At 39.9% G+C, this 19,970-nt stretch overlaps 2 protein-coding genes across 3 annotated transcripts; one reads left to right on the forward strand and one right to left on the reverse strand.

The window, feature by feature from the left end:
* On the reverse strand, positions 1-12,992 carry slc2a8 (solute carrier family 2 member 8). The gene is made up of 10 exons (XM_046385838.1): positions 12,635-12,992; positions 11,201-11,363; positions 10,318-10,524; positions 9,520-9,619; positions 4,465-4,676; positions 4,003-4,152; positions 3,256-3,364; positions 2,854-3,030; positions 2,111-2,256; positions 1-1,638 (listed from the first exon to the last, which is right to left on the reverse strand). The coding sequence occupies exons 1-10, from the start codon at positions 12,727-12,729 to the stop codon at positions 1,492-1,494; spliced, it is 1,506 nt and encodes a 501-aa protein (XP_046241794.1). The 5' UTR covers positions 12,730-12,992; the 3' UTR covers positions 1-1,491.
* Positions 12,993-13,508: 516 nt separating this feature from the next.
* On the forward strand, positions 13,509-19,755 carry LOC124057495 (tetratricopeptide repeat protein 16-like). 2 transcript variants are annotated; one of them, XM_046385834.1, is made up of 12 exons: positions 13,509-13,665; positions 14,009-14,187; positions 14,486-14,576; positions 14,694-14,831; positions 15,313-15,407; positions 16,007-16,136; positions 16,583-16,797; positions 17,352-17,650; positions 18,287-18,431; positions 18,536-18,701; positions 19,122-19,252; positions 19,533-19,755. In XM_046385834.1, the coding sequence occupies exons 1-12, from the start codon at positions 13,636-13,638 to the stop codon at positions 19,687-19,689; spliced, it is 1,776 nt and encodes a 591-aa protein (XP_046241790.1). In that variant the 5' UTR covers positions 13,509-13,635; the 3' UTR covers positions 19,690-19,755. The 2 variants fall into 2 exon arrangements, with proteins under 2 accessions (XP_046241790.1, XP_046241791.1); XM_046385835.1 differs by having other exon boundaries at positions 13,511-13,665; positions 14,012-14,187.
* The last annotated feature ends 215 nt before the right edge of the window (positions 19,756-19,970 follow it).

A 19,970-nucleotide genomic window follows, 5' to 3' on the forward strand; every position in this document is an offset into this window, starting at 1 on the left:
TTTCAAGAGTATCCCAAAAGAAATTTATTACAAAGCACACCTAAATTCTTTCTTGTATGACAGTTTACAGTTGGCAGTTTTAATTACATTGATTGTAGATGTTAACTTTTGCATCACAGAATCTGTTTAATTTCACTTCATGACAATGTAAACCCCACAGTTAAATGAACAACAAGAGTTATTGTAAACAACAGACTCAGTTCCCAAGACATCAGTATAATAACAATAAAGTTCTTTCTAAATTCCTTAAAGACTTTTTGATTTTCTTGATTTTCAGGAGCAAAACCAGGAAGTCAGACATTATTTTAGTCTCTGTATTTCCTGCCCTCCCAGCATTGTACCACAACTAGAATAGAAAATCAAACAGAAAATAGAAAAAAGCCCCAGAGAATTTCTTCCAAACATATTCTCAATGCAGAAAACTCACATTTGTTTAGTACAGGTTTCAACCTGCTGATATAACAAACTGAAAATAGTGATAAACAAAGATTACGACAGATGCTGTTTTTTATGAGTTAAATGATGAAAAGTGAAATATGAACAGTGAAAAAATGTGTTGCAGCAGTAGTCTGAGAAACATCTATGGATATTCTGATATTGCTTTTCCACAGAAAAATCTCAACACAGTTGAATCTCTTGTATCTGTCATTAATTCAAGCTTACAACAGCCTCTTATCTCTTTCAAAAAACATTTTTGGCACATAAAAGGGAGAAACATATGGGGTGAGGTTTACAATTAACACAAATTCGTTTGGATACTTGACACTACAGAATTCAGGCCCGAAAGCGTTAAGACCACGGTGTTAAATAAAACCTTTACTATGTATACAATTTTCAGTTGCACAGCTTTCCATAAAGCTGCTTAACTGTTAAACTACACGAGGTTAGGAAATTTTAAACCAGTGCAGAAAAACTTGCTGATCTAAATGACTGAAAGACTTAGAGGTGGGCTACAGCAGTGCGACCAGCAGGGGGCACTGTAAAGTTGTTTTACTCAGGGTAGCAGAACACCAAGGACGCTTGTTCACTTAAGTCTAGAAAAGGATTTGACCTACAGAAAACTGTATTTCATTTTATTCTTTATTTTTGAAGGTCAGACTTCCTACAGAAACAAATGATTTAGTCAGACCTCACCACTGGAATATACATATATATATATAAACTGGTTTAGAAATTATTATCAAATAATTTGTTATATATATAAATACACCCTCCGCAGTTCTATCGCACCATAAACTACATCTTCCAAAATGATCATACAGTTGACTGACCTCTCTAAACCAGTTTGAATGAAAACTCAACATTGTAACCTCCATGAAGGTAGGATTTATTACAGTGCTGTTGTGCCAGTCTGCATCAGGTTAACTTTATAATTATTATTTTTTTGAAAATGTCCACACAGTGTCCCAAGGATCAGTCACCTCAGAAATATGAGGCCTGAGATTTTTCAGTTTTTGACATGTGTGATATTTTTTGGCAGGTGGGATGGCTTCATGGCCCTGCTGTCCCTCTGAACGTGGCTTCGATCTGCTCCAATGTCTTGCCCTTTGTTTCTGGGACAAAGGCAATGGTGAAGATGACGTTGATAACGCATAGGGAGGCGAACAGCCAGAAGGTTCCAGCACTGGTTAGAAGATTCTGGAAGAGGTCACAGTTATATTACATGGAGCTCTAAATTATAAAGATAAGCTTCATAGTTTTACATTAAATACCAAAAGCCACACAAAGGCAATAGGAGGGTATACACAGCTTGAGCTGCAACTAAGGATTATTCATTAATTATCAAATAATTTGTTAATTATTTTTTCAATTACTTGATTAAATACTCATTCTATAGTATATAGTATAGTTTCTCAGAGCCCAATGTGACATCTTCAAAAATGCTTATTTTGTTCAACCAACAAAACCCCAGAATATTCACTCAGTTAATATCAAACTGAGAAAAGGATCAAATTCTCACACTGGAGAAACTAGTCACAGAGACTACATTGTTTCAGCTCTGCTTTCAATCAGATCATTACAGTAGACAGATCCAAAAAAATTCAAGATGTCTCAAAATGTATTTTGACAGAACCAACGCTCTTGAAACAGTGTCCCACTGAGCACTCACCATCATGTCTTGGAAGGTTTTGGTAACGATGAACGCCATACTCCAGTTGGTGAGGACGCAGACAGCACTAGCAATCCCTCTCACTTTCACAGGAAAAATCTCAGACATGACCAGCCAAGGGATAGGGCCCCAACCGAGAGCAAAACCTGAACACAGTAACAAATTGTTAATGTGGTAAAATGTTCTTGAAAATGATCATCACCTCTGTAGTTGACCTTAATGTTGCCTTGGTTAATTTAGTCCTTTTGAGGGATGGGACATTTTGCAGATGACATTCAAACTTAGCTTTGTGAGATTGTTGATCTTTGTTGACATTATTCAGATACAAAATGAATTGGGGAAAAATAATCTGTTTATCAGCTGAGAACTGAAATAAACTCTTTAGTTGCTCTTCTTAAAGAAGGGAACAAATGCTGTCACCTATCAGCTCATGTGCAGAGTGCCACACAACATTAGCCTTCTGTGCTCTTTAAATAGAGATATCATGTATAACACAAACCATTTCACAAGAAGAATGCTACAAGGACAAAAATAGACATAAAGGAGAATAGAAAATGTGGGAGAGGTATAAATGAAAGTTAACTGAAAGGGATATGGAGAGAGGGTGAGGAGTATGAGCATCTTCAGCAATGTACTGTTGAGTTAATTTGGGAAAAATAATTATTTCATCACTTTGACCTGAACATTTAAAGATCAAATCATTCTGCTGCTATAGAGTATAACTTTGACTGAACTTTCTTCACCTGTGATGAAGACAGCCATACTGGCCAGGGCCAGCCAGGCCAGATCAGCGTGCGGTTCTTCAGCAGCCTTGCTCTCGATGTCTAGCATCATAAGGTTCAGCGAGGTGGTGCTGTGAAGTTTGGACATCAGGTAGAAGTAAACCCCAAACGCTGTGGTGCTGATCGCCATGGCAACACCTTATTTGTTATGGGGGAAACAAACCAATTTTTCATTTCAAAACTCCAAATCACTATCCAGTTAAAGTAAAAAGTAAAGTAAAGTATTTTGTTTTCCTGAGAATTTCACGCCTTTAAGAAAAAGTTCATAGTAGAGAGGTGGCAGTAAACGAGAAGAGAGGGCAATGGGGACTGACATGCAACAAAAACAACATTGCAGTTTAGAATAAATTTAGTTGACAATACCTGAGATGATGAGAAGGACTTTCCTTCCAGCTTTGTCCATGATGAGCGCTGCCACTGCTGTAAAGATGACCTGTATCAGACCCACGATCACTGAGGCCAGGTCACTCTCCTGCAGAACAACAAAACACTCACAGCTGTCCTCTCTACAAAAAATTGTGTTTTCACAGAAAATTGACTATACTATACTTTTGTGATCTGTTTGCACAAGAAATTACATTACACTGTGTATTTTGTTGGAATCAAGATACAGTTCCAGGTCTTTTTACTACACAGAAATCATGCAATCTTAAAAGTTTAATTATTGATCAGAGCAGGAATACCAAAAACACTGGGACGATGTGTAAAGTGTAAATGAAAACAAAATGCAATCATTTGCAAAGTGTGTTTATCAACAACAGTTCTACTTGCTAATCTCCCCTTTCCTAGTCCGTTGATGCCCCTGTCCCAGCCTGTTTGAAAGGTGTTGCTGGCATCTAATTCAGACCAAGTATACATTTACAAAAATCAATGAACATGATGGGGTAAAACATTAAATATAGTGTCTTTGGACCTTCTTCATTTATCATATCTAACAAAAAAGATTAGCAAATGATCACATTCTACTTTATGTTGTGTTTTTTACACAGTGTCCCAAATTTTTTGAAATTACCATTGTGTAATCAAAAATGTTTAATTGTAGTGTAGTTGTAGTGCACATGTGCAGAACTGAATGGAAAGCCGAGACTCAACAATTTAAACTCCCCTCACCTTAAAATGTGCCTGTTCAAATATGTTCTCAGCATAAAACATGATAGCATTGATCCCCGTCATCTGCTGCAACAACATCAGCACGAATCCGATCATCAGAGGCTTGTAGACACCAGGATCCTTCAGGTCAGACATCTGGAAACTGGACCCCTAAGAGAAAACACAACAAGGACAAAATCAGTGAGACATGTCACTGTCCTGGACTGCAGATGAGACTATGTGAACCTTTGAGGTAGTCTATGTATTCATTTCAACATTTCTAACAGTGATGGCATTAGCCTTGGGAAGGAAAATGTTGTCTCGAATTTTCTGGTCATTTGTGGGGGCTTTTGGTATCTGTCTCTTGCAGTCACTTCACGTAGCATCTCTCTGTTTGTTGCTTGTGAGCTCAGTCACAAACGACATTCTCAGTGGCTTACACTGTCCACGCATCACTACCAAATCAACCAACCACAGACTCACCTGCTCATCACAGGCGTCCTCGATGCGGCCGCACTCCCATTCGATGGGCGCGTCTGGTCCTCGCAGGAAGCGTAGAGCCTCCTCTGCCTCCCGCCTCTTGCCCTGTGACAGCAGGAACCGGGGCGTCTCTGGCATGAAGCACATGCAGACCATCAGCAGCGTAGGCGGGATGGAGCTGCAGATCGCCAGCCAGCGCCAGTCCAGGAAGAGACCTGCAGGATGAGTTCACGCAGAATGAGAAGCTGAAAACAAGACCATATTTCTGGTAAGGAAAGAAAGAAATTAAAAATTATTCAGTTATGAAAACAGTTGTAGATTACATTTCTGAAGAATGACTAATCAATTAATTAATTGTTTAAGTTCTATGCAGATTGGGTCAGCCTCAATCAATTCATCTGTTGCACAACAATATATGAGTCTGATTCAGAACACAAGACCATATTAACATGATGTGCAGTAAAAACCACAAGTCCAACACTGACAAAACAGAGGCACCAACACAAATGAAGTACAACATATAATATTAGACAGACAGGAGAGACAATACTTTGGCTGTTGTTTTTCTTTATATGACTGTTTGGAACCTCACATTTGAAGAAAGTGTGATATGATTACAAATCAAGAGCAAACCTCCTGTAACATCCCATGTGGCTTGTAGACTATGGCTCTGAAGCCTTAAGTTTGGCATCATGGCCATCACCATCTTGGTTTTAAAGTGGAGCCGGGGAGGAAATGATATTTGTGTTTCTGCTGCACTTAACCTTAGATAACTCAATAACATTATATTATCATATTTTAAGTAGGAAAGTAGGGCAGATGTATTAATGCTGGTATTCAATGATAATTCTGGTATTATAGATAGATATACTTTATTGATCCCAGGCTGGGAAATTACAGCGCAGCAGCAGCATTACACACAAAAGGCTATACAAAATATGTTAAAAATAGCAACATACAAAGCAATATAAAAAAGTGTATATACAACAAATAAGCAGTGTAATGTGCAAAATAAAATAGAATATAAGGTGCAGTGAACTGAGTGTGTAAAACACAGAAAGTGCGTAGTGACTGTATGTTATGACCAGAGTTTAGCTGTTATTGTACAGTGTGATGGCATGTGGCAGGAAAGACTTCCTGTATCTGTCCCTTCGACAGCAGAGCTGTAGCAGCCTGTGGGAGAAGGTGCTCCGCTGTCTGTCTACTGTGTGGTGGAGAGGGTGCTGATCATTGTCCATGATGGATAACAGCTTGTTCAGCATCCTTCTCTCCACCGCGGTTTCAAAAGACTCCAGCCTGAGACCGAGTACAGAGCCAGACTTCTTGATGATCTTATCAAGTCTGTTGGTGTCGCTGGATCTCATGCTGCTGCCCCAACACACAACAGCAGAGAAAATGGCGCTGGCAACAACAGACTGGTAAAAGATCTCCAACATCTTGCTGCACACGTTGAAGGATCTCAGCTTCCTCAGGAAACAGAGTCTGCTCACCCCCTTCTTGTACACAGCCTCAGTGTTAGATGTCCAGTCCAGCCTGTTGCCGATCACCACTCCCAGGTATCTGTAGTCCTCCACCTCCTCGACCACCTCCCCCCTGATCCGTAGTGGCTGTGAAGGCGTCCTCTTCCTCCTGAAGTCAATCACCACCTCTTTGGTCTTGTTGACATTTAGTCTCAGGTGATTCTGTTCAGACCACCCCACAAAGTTGTCCACCAGTGTCCTGTACTCGCCCTCCTCTCCCTCTCTAATACACCTGTCAACAGCTGAGTCATTGGAAAACTTTTGCAGGTGACATGACTCAGAGTTGTATTGAAAGTCAGTGGTGCATAAGGTGAAGAGGAAGGGAGAAAGCACAGTTCCCTGTGGAGCTCCTACATCACTGACCACCACATCAGACGGGACGTTGCCCAGACAGGCAAACTGTGGCCTGCCTGTCAAGTAGTCAGTAATCCAGGAGATCCTTGCGTCGTCAACACCCATCACCCGCAGCTTCTCACCCAGTAGCAGAGGTTGAATGGTGTTGAAAGCACTGGAGAAATCAAAGAATGTGATCCTCACAGTGCCTCCTCCACCATCCAGATGCAAATGGACTCGTTGCAGCAGGTAGATGACAGCATCATCGGCTCCTAAATGGGGCTGGTAGGCAAATTGCAAGGGGTCAGGAAACATCCTCACCTGTGGCCTCAGCTGGGCTAAGATCAGTCTCTCCAGGATCTTCATCACATGAGATGTGATATTTAAAAAGCTGACAAATTTTACCACACTGGCAGCATCTGTGTGTTTGTTGTTGTCCACCTTCCTTTTAACAGACAGTTAACTCATCACATAATATTTCTCTTTCTTTGCCATTTAAATTCCCATACAAATCCTACACAACTTGATTTTTTCATCACATCAACTTAATAAAATCTCTATGTGTCATCGCATGTGTTGCTTTTATTTTCTAATTTTACTTATTCGAAGCATGGAAGGACTGCTAAACTAGAATAATCTTAACTAGGAAACAACATTCACTAAACAACACAGAAATGATTTGGATTTGTGATTCAGGTGTCGGAATGAGATGATGCTGAGGGGTTCTGAACCCCGCCAGAGGACACCCAAAAGAAGGACATAAAAACCCTATTAAAAAGGAAAAAGGAAAATTGCCACCATGACAGCAGATGCCTGTGACCTCTTGTACTTATGTTTAAATGGGTGACCCAGGAAGATTTAAGATTTGAGTTTTTCCACAGTTGTGCTCTGAACATGCCAGGCATCAAACTGTCCATAATGGACTGAAGGCTGCAGGACACAGTGGAGCTTTGTCAAGTCCTCACGAATGTCTTCCTCTGCTATATCTAAAAATACACTTCTCTGCTGATCTGATTGTTCCACTGAATTTTCTACGAGGATCACATTGTTCAATCTTTTCCTGAACAGCAGCGGCTCTATGACAAATTTGACTTTCTTTTATTTTTAATTTGTAAGATATGAAACAATTACTCCTCTGACAAGCACGATTAAATAGAACATATGTCCTCATTCAGCACTAAGTGATTGCATCTGGTGACTCATTTTCTTTATTCTGACTGAGCTCAACAGATCATTAGTCCATGGAATCACTTATTTGGAAACCAGATGCTTAGTTTGAGTATCCTTTATATCATCAACATCAACTAAATAAAAAATGTTTTTGTTACACATTAAAAGGACCATTTAACCCAAATGACAACCATATTTTTCCTGGACCTTTAATATAAGACAACCCACCTCATGTAACACACCAGCTTCTATAGATGTAAATGGCATGTGGCTAACAAGATTAGCAAGAAGCAGCTGTTTTTGCACAGTTCAACCAGTGAGGCAGCTGTTGAGGAGGCAGCACAAGAGTCTGATTATATCTAAGGATGGTCACATCACATGCTGGACATCATGTGATGTGATGGTCACATCACATGATGTCCAACTTTTGGTTATCTCCTCTTCACAACCTTTGATGAAGAGGTTTACAAGCGGATAGCAAACTCAGACTAGAATTACTGCCGTGGTTGTAAGCAGCCTCTGTCATGTTTCAGGTTACATCCGTTTCTTCATGGATTCCCCTGAAGTTCAGTATTATCAAAACCAATGTGCTTTGGGGGGGTCTATCAGCGTGTAAGTTCATCGAAAAAACAGAAATTCTTTGTATGTGTTCACGTGTTTGGCTAATAAAGCTGATTCTGATAGAACACGGGAACAGTAGACAAAGCTTCAGATGTGGTTGTTGCTGCAAAGACGCCACAAATTCTAAAATGTGGAAGCTTCACACACATCTTCAACCTGACAGCACAGAAGATCTATACAATCAGCACAGTTTCAAGGTTGACACCCAAGCTGAGAGTCACCGGTTCAGAACCTGAAATATGGTTATGAAAAATGTGAAATATGGTCACAATTTGACCTTCTGTTCCTGCACTATGGTGCTGAATCATGACCAGCAAAAAAGTGTTTTTGCCATAGACTGTATAAAACATGGATGCAGTCTCCATGATGTCACCAATAGGTATCGGAGGAGCCATTTTTAAGCTCAACATGGTGGCTCCAGCCAGCCATCATCCACCATCTCAGCAGTGCCAGACCAAATTTCAACCGAATACAAAAATGGTAGCACATTTTTTAACCAGTGCAGGAAACTAACTAACTAAGTACAATTATGTAAGTACAATTTTGAGGTACTTGTACATTACTTAAATCTTTCCATTTTCTGCTACTTTATGCTTTGCTACAGATCATAGGCAAATATTGTGTTTTTTACTCCATTAAGTTTAGTCTGCAACTTTGGTTACTAGTTTTTAGATAATAAAAATTCACAAGCTAGCCAACAAATAAACTATGAAGTACCAGCTTTACCAGCTTCAGTATTAAAGTGATGAGCACATTATTGAATCAATAATTAGAATCCAGTCATATAACTACTACTTTTGTGGTTTTAATAAGTAAAATTTTTAATGACTTTCACTTGTGACAGAGAATGTCAGCACTGTGGTATTGCTACTATTATGTAAGTATAAGATCTGAGTACGTCTTCCACCACTGCAATTAACTGCAGAGCAAGCCATATTATTTGTCTGATATAATCAGTTCATTTGTGCACCCAAGCGGATGTTTGTGCCAAAAGAAATGAAATTCCTTTCAGGTGTTCCTGAGTTTTTGCATTCACAAGAATAGGATGCACAGACAGACAAAACAAAACAAAAACAAAAAATAGGCCACAGCTATTGCTGGCATGGAAGCATAAATAGCACTTTAAATAAAACAGTGTGTCTGACAGAGCATCAGAATGGATGGATACAGATAATAAACCAGAAAGGGCAGATTTTTAGTTCTGAACTATGTCGCCGGTGAATGTTTTAAAGCTGTGAGTTACTACATCATGGAAAACTCTCAATCATTTACAGCTCGTAAACTGTTGTGTTAGAGTAACATTGCAGTTTTCTTTCCTATCTTCATTTGAACCTTCAGCTAGTTTCACTATCCTGCAAACTTTACAAAATGAGATGCAAAGATGGCATAAGTACTTCAAGCTGAGCTTACATACCTGCAAGATACACTCCCATGATGCCTAGCACCACCATGAGTTGCACACAGGAGCCCAGCATCCCGCGTATCCGCTCGTGTGCCATCTCAGAGATATAAAGCTGTATGAAGAGAGAAGTAACAATTATCAAGTAGGAACACCAGAATTAGTGACAACAATCGATCAGCTCTCACTAATATTTTAGGCATTTGTAACAGATGCTTTTACTCATAACAGTAAATGAACTTGGAAACCTGGGACTTTCCAAGCAGTGCCAAAATCATTACTGAGTCATTGCTTTATACTGTAACTCATTATTATCTTCTTTGTTATCAATTAAAATGCTGTTGACTGCCCTGATTAACTGATGAATTATTTCGTCGATAAACAAACAGAGAAAAGTGCACTTCATATATTACCAGCACCCAACATTATTTCCTCAAATTGCTTTTTTTGCCCTATAAATAGTTTAAAACCCAAACATATTCAATTTACAGAGGCAGCGAAACAGCAAATGCTCACACTTGTGGAGCTAAAACCAGAGAATGTTTTTGCTTTCTAAATACGCAGGTCGATTACTCATCAAAATAGTTGCCAGTTAATTAATTGTCAATCGATTAACTGATTATCTGATTCATTGCTATAAGCTAGGAAACATGATATACCAGTATTACTGAAAAATCAACACATCACAACATGCCAGTGTTCAGACTGATGACAACAAGGTGACAAAAAGGAACTGAAGCAGGAAGGTGTCCAACTTTTTATTTTCTTTTTTTTCTCCAGACAACCAACCAAAGACAATCGAGCGCTTCTTACTGGGACAACTAGTGAGGTGACTCCGCTGGCGAGGCCGGTGAGCACTCTGCCGAGGTAAAGCATCCACACATTCTGCGCTGCGATGATGATGGTGAAGCCAAAGACGAATGGCAGCGAGCAGAACATCAGACTGAGCTTCCTGCCGATCTTCTCCACCATCCAACCGCCCAGCAGCCCACCTGCCGCCGCTCCCACTGTCACTATGGACTGGGAAATAAACAACAAAGAACTTCAGGAAATGACTTTGACAATTTTATTTGAAATTCACTCTGTATTTGACCAATTCTAATGCTCCAGGTTATGTTCATTAAAAACTCAGTTTTTAATCTTCTGCATTGATTCAACTGGGACAATTCAACTGTCACTTACCTAACATTAGCTGTGCTCTGAAATGATGCCCTATTCCGTATACAGTGCACCATAACAGTCTGTCTTTTTATTTGAGTGTCTAAATGCTGAGTATGGAATTAACACCATGTCTTGTGCTTCAGAACACACAAATGAATTAACTCTAAAAATATAAATGTATTTCATATATTTATATTTGAATATTATATATTTATAATCTACTTGTTTAAATAACTACTAAATTTTCAGGAAATTCCCTGTTTTTATCTTTAAACATGTTTCTCTTCATACATAAGAAGCCAAAGTCAACCAAAGTTTTCATTTTTACTTGTGCTTGACTCTTGCTGCTATAAGAGCATTCTTATGTGTTTCTTTATACTGTCACTGCAGTGGGCTTTGAACTCAAATGAATCCAGTGAGGTGTGTTTGGACAGCATGTGACGACATAAAACTGCTGATAAGTTCAAAACACATCGTCCAAAAGCTGTTGTGCTTTGAAGCATGTGATATTAAATCATCATGGCTGCTATCATACCCCAAACCAGGAGGCCTGGTCAATGTCCAACCGCAGTCGAGGGTCAGTGATGCTGGTAAGTTCAGGGATGGTAGGAGAGCTGTATCCCAACACGAACCCAAAGCTCATGGGACCCAGAACAGACGCAAATGTGGCCAGGTATAAATTCTTGTTTTTCACTTTACTGTGGACAGAAAGAGGAACAGATCAGACTGTAGGGGGTAAAGGTCAAAGGTCAGTGAGTTAAACATGGTCAAAAGACAGTTCATCTGTTTTTATATGAACTTTTGTGCATTAAAATGTCCTCAGTTAAAGAGTAGAATATTTTCATCTCTCTGACATTTAGAGGAGTGAAACTGTGATTTATATTCTGCCTTTGCTCTTTTTGTGTTGCACAGTAGCTACATGTTTTTAATGTTTTGGTATTGACATACAATGAAGTATGTTGTAGCAAAAATAATACTGACTTTTGTAAAGTGCTTTAAAGAAATATTTTAAACACTAAAAATGATAATGTCTGAGGAAGGAATAAGTGAAGGAAAAGTGAAGGAGTACATCAACACACTGATCATGTGGTGGGGAAAAATTTGACTGAAAAATGTTCTAGCAAAAATGCTTTTTGATCAGCTCAATTAAGAAAAAATGAGCTTTTTATCAAGTAAAAATGTTAAAACCCAGTGTGCTAATCCGCTGCTTGTGTTTAATATCAGTGGATCGCTGGTTCGATTCCCCGTCCCGGTGTCCATGGCTGAGGTACCCTTGAGCAAGGTACCTAACCCCCACTGCTCCCCGGGCGCTGCACGCGGTCGCCCACTGCCCCGGGTTTGCTGTGTGTGTGTGCACGTCACTTGGGTGGGTTAAATGCAGAGCACAAATTTCGTTGGAGTGAGTTCCCTCCAATGACAAAATATGTCACTTTAAACTTTAAACTTTAACTTTAAACTTTACATCTTTGGATTTTGTCTTGGATGTTGTGAAGGACATACTGTTATATACCGTTTAATTGGCTAAATGACAATACATTATATTATGCCATATGTATTATTGCTGCATGATAAAGCAACTGTGTACAGACTCACTGCATCAAGATAATGATGTCACCTTGACAAAAAATAATACAGTCTTGATTGTTAACTTATAAGACTGGGTGTTTAGAGTCTACTAATTGATTTTTATATTGTTTAGAAAGATACAAGGTAGACAAAGATAGATCGATAGATGAGTGCATTCAGATTTTTTAAACACGACAGCATTGCTTGCCTAATGGATGTGATGTAAAGCATGTCTTCTCCAGTAAAATGGCAAAAATTCACAAAACCGTCTGCAGTAATCCATGTTTGTATTTGCTTGATTGTTTAGCTCAAGATTAGTTTCTATAGAACTCTTGGAGTTGATTAGTTGATATACAGACCGCAGTTACACTGATCCGGTAATTGTATTTGTGTGTTAACTGACCTCAGATAAGCATCCTGCTCAGACATGAGTCCTGTAGGGTCTTCATTTCTACTCTCCGCATCCAGCAGTCTACTCCTCTCGCTCTGGATGTCCATACTCACAGTAGTGCTTTCTGGTGTTTATTCTCTTTTCTTGTTCACCTTTTACATGGATCGCAGGTCAGGCAAGAATAAAACCTGAGAAAATCAACAGTGCCTACGGTACAAACTGGCAACCGTGAGGCCACACAAGGACGAAATCGATAGAACGGGATTATACAATATCACAGGTAGACCTGGAGTAATCATCGGCCATTGTAGTTGTTAGAAGCTGACCAGTTAGTCATCGTCAGAGGAATCCAGCATTTTTGTTCCTCTACCGGCGGCCAACTTGCTTTGTCAACATTTCAGTCAGCTGACTACCGTATGTGTCCGTAATTTCCCATTTTCAAAATAAAGGTCTTTACGTAGCTGTTAGAAAGAGCCAAAGACCTGTGTGCACTTTCTTACATATGAACTACAAATGTGCGGTTTAAAGGCTGAAACACCCGACTGTCAAAAAGTAGTTCTGCATTCACATTTCTCACTGACAAGCTAAAGTAAGCCTCCATAAACTAAAGCCTTTTCTAGTAGTAAAACAGTTAGCTATCAACCATAACGTTACACGTTTAACATCATACATCATTGAAATACTTAAAAAAGATATTATTATTATTATTATTATTATTATTATATCTATTTAAAGTGTATATCTTTGGCACAACAATATTAACAGCGGTGAACCCCAAATCTTACATGGTTTGACGTTTTCTTTGCGGGGCCGAAACAGCGCCGGAAGTGACACGAAGTTCCCTCAAAGTAGAAACTCTTTGAGCGTTACGTATCGAAGTTGGTTTCCATGGTGACAAAACACGGTTGACGTTACCTAGCAAGTATAAAATTCAAGCAAAGCGAAATTTGGTCTACACAGAGCAAAAGTGACTAAAGGAATTGAAAAACCGCATCAGCCATTTAAACAACACAATGGACACTGAGGAGATAAATGAACAATCGGTAAGCGCCTGCTTGTTTCGCTGTAATAGCAAAGCGGCTTACAAAAACTTACAACTAAGGGCCAAAAATTAGTATATCTGGCAGTGAGCCCAGAAAACTGCACATGAACAAAACTGGATGCCAAAATCTGCAGTGATTTCTGATAAGTAGACAGACCTTACTTACTCAATATACTTTTAAAACTGTTTATCTTTCTAGGAAGGTAATAGTTAACAGTTTTAATTGTCACCAAGTCTAATCTTTCCTTATTTGCCGGTTGGCATGCTTCAGGACCACTGCAGTTTTTCGCTATGTTTATTTTCAAATCTTTGATTTATTTAATGTCAAACTTTTTGTCAACCAGCAGGCAGGAGAGCACAGATTTTTTCCCACCGCTGTGTCAGAAGAGGAGCCGAATGAGGCCAGGAGAAAAAGCACCCTCAAGCAGATTTCCAATACAGTCTGTCTGACACCAGGACAGAAACGTCCACAAAGACCAGATCTACAGGGGAGCCTCATCATTCGGAGCAAGGCTGCAGAGCAGTGAGATTCATGAATGAAACAAAGATTTTCGCATTTTCAGGAGTAAATGAGAGAGTTCTACTGTAGCCTCACTTACTACAGCCATGTGTTGTGAACATGTACTGTATCATTTTGCTTCAGGATTTACACTTCAGTTTAAGTTGAAGTGTGTTTTCTGCAAGAGAAGTCATAGTTGTGTTCCAAATATTGTCAAACCAAGTGGAAGGGCTTTCTTTGTTGAGTGTATGTACAAAGTTGGAACGTGACATCAATCACATTTTTTTCAGATGGAATAATGCTGTGATGTTTTACTTTGCAGTTACAGAAACGGAAAAGAGGCCATGGGGACGTCTCAGTTTGAGAAGGCTGTGATCTGTTTCTCCAAAGCCATTACACTGAAGCCTAAACAGGTGCTGAACCAGATAACCACTGACACCTATGTACTGCCCAACTGGTGGTTTCTCTTTTCCTGTGTTCACCTTCATTCTATACCAATAACCAATAACAACTGCTGTTGTGTGTTTTAGCCTCAGCTGTATGTGAGCCAGGGGGAGGCCTACCTCCAGATGTGTGACTTCCAGTCAGCAGCAGCCTGTTATAAACGGGCCTGTCTCCTGGAGCCCGGAGCCCACAGCACACGTTTGGCTTTCATCTACTTTCTCCAGGTAAGGGTCTTCACATCACTCCTCTGTTCTGGCTGGGGCTTAGTCTTACTGTTATATGTACTCTAGCAATAAACCACCACTGAACTATGACTACAGGAAAACATATTACTGTGATCATAAAACAATGCATTATATAAAACTGTCAAGTGTGATGGTGTTATGTTAACCTTTTAGTTGATAAATTAGATCCTTTAGCAGTAGCAGAATAGATTATTTCTGTATTTATGGTCAAAAAAGATCTCGACCAATCAAGAGCAGAGCAATGAGCAAATGAAGAGACCTGAGCCAGTTTCCCAATTGAGTTTGTGCAGAAAAAATGAAATTGTGTTGTAAAGGACAATTTAGAGCAGTTTTTAGCTTAAAAACGGGTGACTGAGCACTGATCTCTTGTGAATTGATTTCAGTGAATTAAATCAAGGAATAGTGGAAGAGATGCAAATGTGATTTGAATGGTGAGCCTTCTGTTTCCTGTTGTCCTCAGGGCCAGTGTTTGTTGGACCACGGCCTTTACCTGGAGGCTACCTGGATCAAAGCTTCTGAGGTGAAGCCCGGCTGCAGAGCCTACGAGGTCAGAAGGTCAGAAACAACCCATCCATCCATTTTCTATACCGCTTATCCGTCAGGGTCGCGGGGGAGCTGGAGCCTATCCCAGCTGACTACGGGCGAGAGGCGGGGTTCACCCTGGACTGGTCGCCAGTCAATCGCAGGGCCAACACACAAAGACAGACGACCACACACTCTCACACTCACACCTAGGGGCAATTTAGAGTAGCCAATTAACCTAATGTGCATGTTTTTGGTATTGTGGGAGGAAGCCGGAGTACCCGGAGAAAACCCACGCAGGCACAGGGAGAACATGCAAACTCCACACAGAAGGGCCCAGACCGGGATTCGAACCTGGAACCCTCTTGCTATGAGGCGACAGTGCTAACCACTGCACCACCATGCCGCCCGTCAGAAACAACCTATATACAAAATGTTTTGCAGAGCTATGGTGTCATATTTCTATGGTATATGTAGTTGTACATATTGATATACTCATATGGGACACGTACTAATATATCATATATATACATCATATTTACAATCTACATTTTTTCATGGTTATCATTATAGTCTTGGTTCTAATTCACACACATGTTGTTCATTAATGTATTTTGTACCTTGTGTCTCAGCCTGGCCTGTCTGATAGCTGCAGGTAACCACTCTGAGAGTCTGATGCTGGTGAACAACTGGATGGTGACAGATACTCCCAACTCTGATCTTTACATCTTCAGAGCCCGGCTGCACAAACGGCTCAACCAGGTCACAACTACAGGGACATCTTGCTCTTTGAATGCCTAAATTAGGCAGTATATACTCTTTGCATGTCAGGCAGTTAGCTGCTGCTGTGAAGGATCAAGCAGTTGACAGCAGAAAGATCTAAAAGCGCAGCGTTGTAAAGGAAGCCCAGGCGACAAAAAGTAACAAGGAAATCTTGAGTTTCTCCTTGTAAAGTAATTTCTAGGGTGAATAACAAAATAAAAAATTACAATTATAATAGTACATAATAGCAGATAATAACGATATCTTGCAGTATAATGTCATGACATGACAATCTGGTGTATCTAAATATTTAGACTTTAGAAAAATTATTTGGTACAGACTGGGTTAGCACTCATGCTGAGCACTCATACATAAAGTTGCATGTAGTATGTTAAATATACTGTACTTACTGTAAACATACAATCAGTGGTCTCCCTTCTACCCAGATATCACAATGTTATGAAGACGTGAAGTCTGCATTGACACTGAACCCAGCGTGTCCGAAGGCCAGAGCCATGCTGCTGCAGCTGCAGGAAACTGCCGAATGGGCCAGACAAATGGCTGTGCACAGATCTTTGACTGGCCAGCTGCCTGAATCCCTCTGCATGATCAATATCGCTATAGAGAACTGCACAGACGACGGACGCCTCTACCTGTTCAGGTGAGTCCGACCAATATGAAACACAGACAAGCCGCAAGTAGAAAGTGTGGTGAAACCAGTAGAACACATCTCTCAATTACAAAGGAACTGCAAAGTTAACAAAATGTAAGAAAGTACTTAGATCTTGTACTTAAATAAAAGTAGCAATACCATAATGTGGAAATACTGTATAACAAGTGAAATCCATGCATTTAGTTTTTTTCCTGAGTGAAAGTAAAAAAAAATTAGCATGAATAAATTAATTTTAGTGGGCCTCTTTAATCTGAACAACAGCCAAAAAACAGCTTTAAGTGTGAACATTTTGTTAGGCAGAACCAGCAACTGAGTTCTTTTTAGATTCACTCCATTAACAAAATTACCACAATTAAAAATATTGCTCTGTTAAATAACTTCTGCAGTACTTTGGGTCAGTCCGTAACAATTCAGTATAATCAGTTCTTTTAAGTTCATTTCAGTTTAATGTTACCTTTTTGAGATAAATATGATTCTGTTTATTTTTGCTTAGATGTATTTAATGTCAATTCTGTTTCATTCACTCATTCTCTGTCCATCAGAGCGAGTCTGTACCGGCAACTACATGTGTTCCAAGCAGCCTTCGACGATGCCGTCCGGGCCCTGAAGATGAGCGAGGAGGATGAGGTGGAGAAGGAGGTCGGAGGTCAGGCAGCTGCCAGAAATGAGAAGGACGAGCGTAATTCCATGGAAGAGGATGCAGAGCTCGAGCTGGTTCACATTTACAATGATTCTGCTGTTGAGCGCTTCAGCAGAGGCCTCTACACTGAGGCAATTCGGCTTCTTAACGACACCATCAGTGTGGAGAAACGCCTGGCAGGCCTGTACCTGAACCGAGGAGGTGAGGCAAGAGACACTTGCTCTGTTAGTGAGTGAGTGTTGTGAATGTGTGTGTGTGTGTGTGTGCACTCGGGATCTGCTGCTGTGGGAACAAAATCCTAACTTATTGTTGTCTCTTTTAAACTGAAAGTCTGTAAATTCAGAAAAGACAAAGCATCTAATTTGACATTTGCGAAGTTTTTCCTTGTTGCTGAATGTACAGAACACAAAGTGTACGTATGAGATGAGGTGGCACTGAAACTGTCAGACAGGTGTAACCTGACAAACCTGATCAGCATTTCACCACAGTGCAGTATGAAGAACTTGTCCAGCCTTAGTAAATGAACAGGTTGTACTGTATCACCACTTTCCAATAACCATGAACCCTCGGCTGTGTTGATTTTCTCTCTCTCTAAACACACGAGCGTAGAAATGATTATTGGTTGACAGAAAATTAACAACAGTTTTGATAATTGATTAATCATTAATAGGTTGTAGCTTCTCTTATGTGATTGGCTGAATTTCACTGTTTGTTATGGTTCTGAAGATCTTTAGGTTTTGGCTGTTTGTCGGATAAAGCAAGATATATGTCACTTTTGTCTGCGGGAAGTTGTGACGGGCATTTTTGTTTGTGCGTGTGTACCTGTGTGTGTGTTAGACTGTTTCTTTTTACAGAGTGAATTTTATTTAGCTCTGGCTGACTACCAGCAGGCTGACGAGATGACGCAGCTTGATAACCCTGCTATCCTGCTCCGCCTCGCTGTCCTCCACAACACACTGGGTTCTTTCAGCTTCCGAGATGGGTCAGGACCGCACAAACACATTTACACAGAGGAACCTATAGAGAAAGGTCTTCCAGTCTTGATCAGATGTTTTTTTGTGTGTATTTGTATGTCTGCATCTACAGGAAATTCCGAGAGGCAGCTGAAATGTTTTCCTGGGCCATCCACTACAACCCTACAGTCAGTCAGTACTATAAGAACAGGTCAAAGGCCTTCCAAAAGCTGCTGAACTTTAAGGCTGCCAGACAGGACTTCGTCTGCATGCTGCTCCTGGATCCCACCAACGACGAAGTCAGAGCTTCATCTCACCCTCCAGATCCACTGACATTGTCTTTGTGATTTTAATGACAATGATGTTTTTATTCAATGAGATGAACATAATTTTAACTTTTGCATGTCATGTTGAGTCCACCAGTAAGTGCAACCCAACAGTATTGAGATACTGATGCTATATATCACAATTTATAGCTGCATATTAATATTCAGTTTTTCTTCTATATATTGTGGATATTAATCCTTAGGTAAAAGCCCCTCATATAATGCAATCATTTAATGCAAAAGAGTCTATATGTGTAATGCAAACTTTGTGGTTTATTTCAGATAATGTGATTAAAATGTGATTCTGCATGCTGGCTATTCTGATCCAGATGTTTTCTCTGGTGTATTGTAGTAGTAAATTGTGTGTGTATGTCTGTGTATTTGTGCATGTAGGTGCCTGCTCTGCTCACGCATCTGTTCCCTCGCTGCAGCGTGTCAGATGTTTTGTTCAGTCGAGAAGGACAAGCAATGAGAGTTCATCTGATGAACATCATCCAGGCTTGCAGCTCTTTCGAACAACAAAGGTCAGCAACTTGAAAATTCCCTGAAAGACTGGTCACATGTGCTTTACACTGACAGACCTTGGGACAGATGCACTGCAGCTTAATGTTTTACAAGTTAAAAAATAATTATGTCTCTTCTGTACCTGGGAGATTCTGAGCGCAAGCAGTTTACTGCTGGTGCCAGCTGCAAAACTAGATGACACTGAATATTTTTATCGACTCATTGTCAATGCATAAAGATACTTCCAAATTAAGACTGCCTGTAACTGCAGGGTAGTGACTTGTATTAATGTGTTCTCAGACCGAGTGAGACACTCCAGAAGATGACTCTGGCTGATGAGAGCATACCGAGCCAATCAGAGGAGCCATCTGAAGCAGTGGAGCTGAAGCTGTGTCTAAGCCAACAGCAGTTGCAAATAATTGATAATAGTCCTCTTCAGATATTTACAGAATATTAATGAAGGATCACAATAACAGGGCTACTGTTGTTTATAGCCATGTAATAAAACATTTCTGAAAGCATATTTAATTGTAAAAGAAATATTCTAAACAACTTCAAGATACTTATATAACTAGTGAGACAATATTTCAATTTTGACAAAACCACATTTAAAACGTTTGAGTATGTGAATCTTAGTCTTTGCCTGTAAATGCTTAAAAAGGAGATTGCTGCATGCTTCGATTTGCAGCATGATATAATTACCTCTTTAATTTTCACACATTTCATCCAAACAAATGC

The sequence above is a fragment of the Scatophagus argus genome, chromosome 4 (genome assembly GCF_020382885.2).
Source record: "Scatophagus argus isolate fScaArg1 chromosome 4, fScaArg1.pri, whole genome shotgun sequence".
Taxonomy (NCBI): domain Eukaryota; kingdom Metazoa; phylum Chordata; class Actinopteri; family Scatophagidae; genus Scatophagus; species Scatophagus argus.

What these genes read in the sequence shown, in the direction of transcription:
- slc2a8 (XM_046385838.1), bottom strand. Translation starts at nt 12,729, where the DNA reads ATGGACATCCAGAGCGAGAGGAGTAGACTGCTGGATGCGGAGAGTAGA. An exon ending in GAGCAGGATGCTTATCTGAG is followed by an intron (nt 11,364 to 12,634) that starts GTCAGTTAACAC and finishes TTCTGTCCACAG; the next exon opens with TAAAGTGAAAAACAAGAATT. An exon ending in ACCAGGCCTCCTGGTTTGGG is followed by an intron (nt 10,525 to 11,200) that starts GTATGATAGCAG and finishes TTTATTTCCCAG; the next exon opens with TCCATAGTGACAGTGGGAGC.
- LOC124057495 (XM_046385834.1), top strand. Translation starts at nt 13,636, where the DNA reads ATGGACACTGAGGAGATAAATGAACAATCG. An exon ending in GGACGCCTCTACCTGTTCAG is followed by an intron (nt 16,798 to 17,351) that starts GTGAGTCCGACC and finishes TCTGTCCATCAG; the next exon opens with AGCGAGTCTGTACCGGCAAC. An exon ending in AGCTCTTTCGAACAACAAAG is followed by an intron (nt 19,253 to 19,532) that starts GTCAGCAACTTG and finishes ATGTGTTCTCAG; the next exon opens with ACCGAGTGAGACACTCCAGA.